An 842-nucleotide genomic window follows, 5' to 3' on the forward strand; every position below is an offset into this window, starting at 1 on the left:
ACTGCACACTACAAATTTTCATCATGCATTCGTTATTGCAAAGTGTAAAAAAGACCGCACAGGTTTTACACATTATTATCGCGTGTAGACTAACACAATGAACAATGCAGTTATGCAGGGCAACGGTTGCTAAGCGACCGACTTGTCTTGGTTTCTTGAATCTTTATTTCGTTATGAGAACTTTGGCGCAGAGTAGAAGGTAACGAGCGGAATGGAAGCGTCGTGGGAGCAGGTGCCTAATATCGTGCTCGTGCAGGTGTTCTCCCGCCTGTCGGACAGCGACCGGCTATCGGCCTCGCTTGTCTGCCAAAAATGGCGGCAGATATTTCGTTACCCGAGTCTGTGGCGCACGCGCTGTTTCGACATCAGTCGCGGCCACACGGGCGAGGACGCGCGCGCCATCGCCTTCGCCAGAAGTCTCGGACCGTGCCTCAAGCAGCTCTACGTCATCCTCAACCACCCGACGTACATCGGCTGCCGGCGAGCGCAGAAAACGATGACGTCACTGCTTTCGCGGCTCTACGGCAAGGCGCAGCTGGCGGAGTTCGTCATGCCGCATCTGGAGATGGACCGCTTCTGGAAGTACGACTCGGTGCGCGATCGTCTGTTCCGCTCTCTCGCGAGATTCCTGCGCGGACAGAGGCGTCTGCGCGCGTTCGACATGTCAGGAGCCAGCGTGATGCCTAGCGAAGGTTAATTGTTGCTATATACCGCCCGCAATCACACCGCCGCACGCGATGCGAGCGCCACACACGACATCATCAAACGCTCAATAATTTACGCACCCGGCAGATAGGTGCGATATGATATGACTACTAGGCACTTAGGATATGACTACTAGG

At 54.6% G+C, this 842-nt stretch overlaps 1 protein-coding gene across 1 annotated transcript in view; it reads left to right on the forward strand.

Annotated features, from left to right (window-relative positions):
• The first annotated feature begins 211 nt into the window (after positions 1–211).
• LOC106807565 (F-box only protein 39-like) overlaps positions 212–842 on the forward strand; it is an 11,096-nt gene continuing 10,465 nt past the window's right edge. Inside the window, exon 1 of the mRNA XM_014809936.1 lies at positions 212–692. Within this exon, the coding sequence (XP_014665422.1) occupies positions 212–692 (481 nt within the window). The remainder of the gene's footprint in view (positions 693–842) is intronic.

Source organism: Priapulus caudatus, unplaced genomic scaffold (genome assembly GCF_000485595.1).
Source record: "Priapulus caudatus unplaced genomic scaffold, Priapulus_caudatus-5.0.1 Scaffold223, whole genome shotgun sequence".
Lineage (NCBI taxonomy): Eukaryota > Metazoa > Priapulida > Priapulimorpha > Priapulimorphida > Priapulidae > Priapulus > Priapulus caudatus.